This window comes from Corvus brachyrhynchos, unplaced genomic scaffold, assembly GCF_000691975.1.
Source record: "Corvus brachyrhynchos isolate BGI_N302 unplaced genomic scaffold, ASM69197v1 scaffold65, whole genome shotgun sequence".
Lineage (NCBI taxonomy): Eukaryota > Metazoa > Chordata > Aves > Passeriformes > Corvidae > Corvus > Corvus brachyrhynchos.
In genome coordinates, this window is record NW_008238365.1 from 32,359 (window position 1) to 34,043 (window position 1,685).

The 1,685-nt window shown below is 61.7% G+C and overlaps 1 protein-coding gene across 1 annotated transcript; it reads left to right on the forward strand.

Moving 5' to 3' along the window:
- The first annotated feature begins 266 nt into the window (after window positions 1-266).
- ID3 (inhibitor of DNA binding 3, HLH protein) lies at window positions 267-1,603 on the forward strand. Its single transcript, XM_008635019.2, has 3 exons — window positions 267-801; window positions 990-1,061; window positions 1,545-1,603. Exons 1-2 carry the CDS (start codon window positions 481-483, stop codon window positions 1,044-1,046), a joined length of 378 nt encoding a protein of 125 aa, XP_008633241.1. The 5' UTR covers window positions 267-480; the 3' UTR covers window positions 1,047-1,061; window positions 1,545-1,603.
- Window positions 1,604-1,685: the final 82 nt, after the last annotated feature.

The window sequence follows — 1,685 nt, forward strand, 5'->3', positions numbered from 1 at the left end:
CGTCCGCGGTTGTGTCCTCCCCGGTCGGCCCGCTCTGGCCATCAAGGGTCAGTTTGGGGGGCTGGGGGGAGCGGGGGGGGCTGAGGTAGAGGGCGTTTAAGGCTTCATTTAGGTGTAGGGGCGGGGTTTGATGTTCATTCACGTTCGGGGGCGGGGTTTAGGGATTCGTTTACATAAAAGGGACGAGATTAATGGTTATTTTACACAAAAGTGGGTTATGTAGTTCATAATTTGCATGCAGTGGGCGCGGTCAAGTAGCGCTGCCTATATAAAGCCGGCGCGGGGCCCCGTCGCCTCCCCAGTCTGCCAGCGAGGTCCGAAGGTTTGGCGTGTGAGGTGTGGCAGTCAAGGCTCTCAAGAGCTGCCCGCTTTGGCGGTGCTGGTGCTCGGAGGTCCCAGCAAGGCCCCCGGTGCCGCGATAGCCTCTGAGCCTCCTAGGCACCCCCCGTTCTGTATCTCCGGATCTGTTCTGAGCCCACCATGAAAGCTATCAGCCCGGTGCGCTCCGTCCGGAGCTGCTACGAGGCCGTTTGCTGCCTCTCGGAGCAGAGTTTGGCCATCGCCCGGGGCAGCCACAACAAGAGCCCGGCCTTGGAAGAGCCCATGAACTTGCTCTACGATATGAACGACTGCTATTCCAAATTGCGGGAGCTGGTGCCGGGCATCCCTCAAGGCACCAAGGTGAGCCAGGTGGAGATCCTGCAGCACGTCATAGACTACATTTTCGACCTCCAGATCGTGCTGGAGGAGGGGTCCAAGGGCCGCGACCCCTCCTCCGAGGCCACCCTACTCTCCCTCAAGGTAAGGGTTGCTTCGGGCTGGGGGGGGGGGATAGGTACGTCGATTTGGGGAGGGTGTGTTAGGTTGGAGGTGATAAATCGTCGAGATGGGGTTGCTGCAGGGTCCCCGAGTGTGTTGGTGCGGAATGGGGAGGAACAGGGACCAGCAGCCGCCGGGGTGATCTTAGGCCCTGTCCACTCTCTCCGCAGGCGGCTGAACTCGCCTCAGAGCTCCCCACCGAAGACGAGAGAAGTTTGTGTCACTAACGCCGCCGCCATCAGGTGAGTGTCGCCCCCAATCACCACCATCCACAGCCCGCTCCTCCCCATATATCCGTACCCCAGGTGGCCTCCCGGGCCCCCCTCCCGCCCCTCAGCATCAAAATCCCCAGGGACCGATCCCCAGCAACCCATGCTCCCCTCTCCCCAATTCCCCCTCGCACCCCAATTTCCCACCACCCGCACCCCAGTCCGCCTCCCCCAACCCACCACCGATACCGATCCCAATAACGCAAACGCGTGCTTCCTCTTTCTGCAATCCCCCCCCCAAGTCTCCCACCTGCACTCCAGTCCCCCACCAGCACCAACCCACCCCCAGTATCCCCAACCGGGGGCCACATACCGGCCCCGAGCAACTTTGTTTCCCGGCTCCCACCCCCTCTTCCCAAATGTCCATCCCCAACCCCACTTATCACCACACTAATTACCACTATTATTCTTTTTCCTCCCTCCCCCTCTCTTCTCTCCTCTCCCGGTGCCAATTAGCAAACAGGCAGCGAGTGTCGGTTCCTGGTTCGTTATCAGCCGGAGGTAAATAGCAGCTTCCTCCGTGGCGCCGGGCTGTCTGTGACCTACCGGCCCCCGCATCGCCTCCCCCGGGCCCGGGCACCGCGAGCGGGGAGCCGC

Bases quoted from the DNA above. Each gene is read 5' to 3' on its own strand.
- ID3 (XM_008635019.2), top strand. From the start codon at position 481: ATGAAAGCTATCAGCCCGGTGCGCTCCGTCCGGAGCTGCTACGAGGCC. The intron at 802-989 runs GTAAGGGTTGCT...CTCTCTCCGCAG, and splicing joins CCACCCTACTCTCCCTCAAG to GCGGCTGAACTCGCCTCAGA.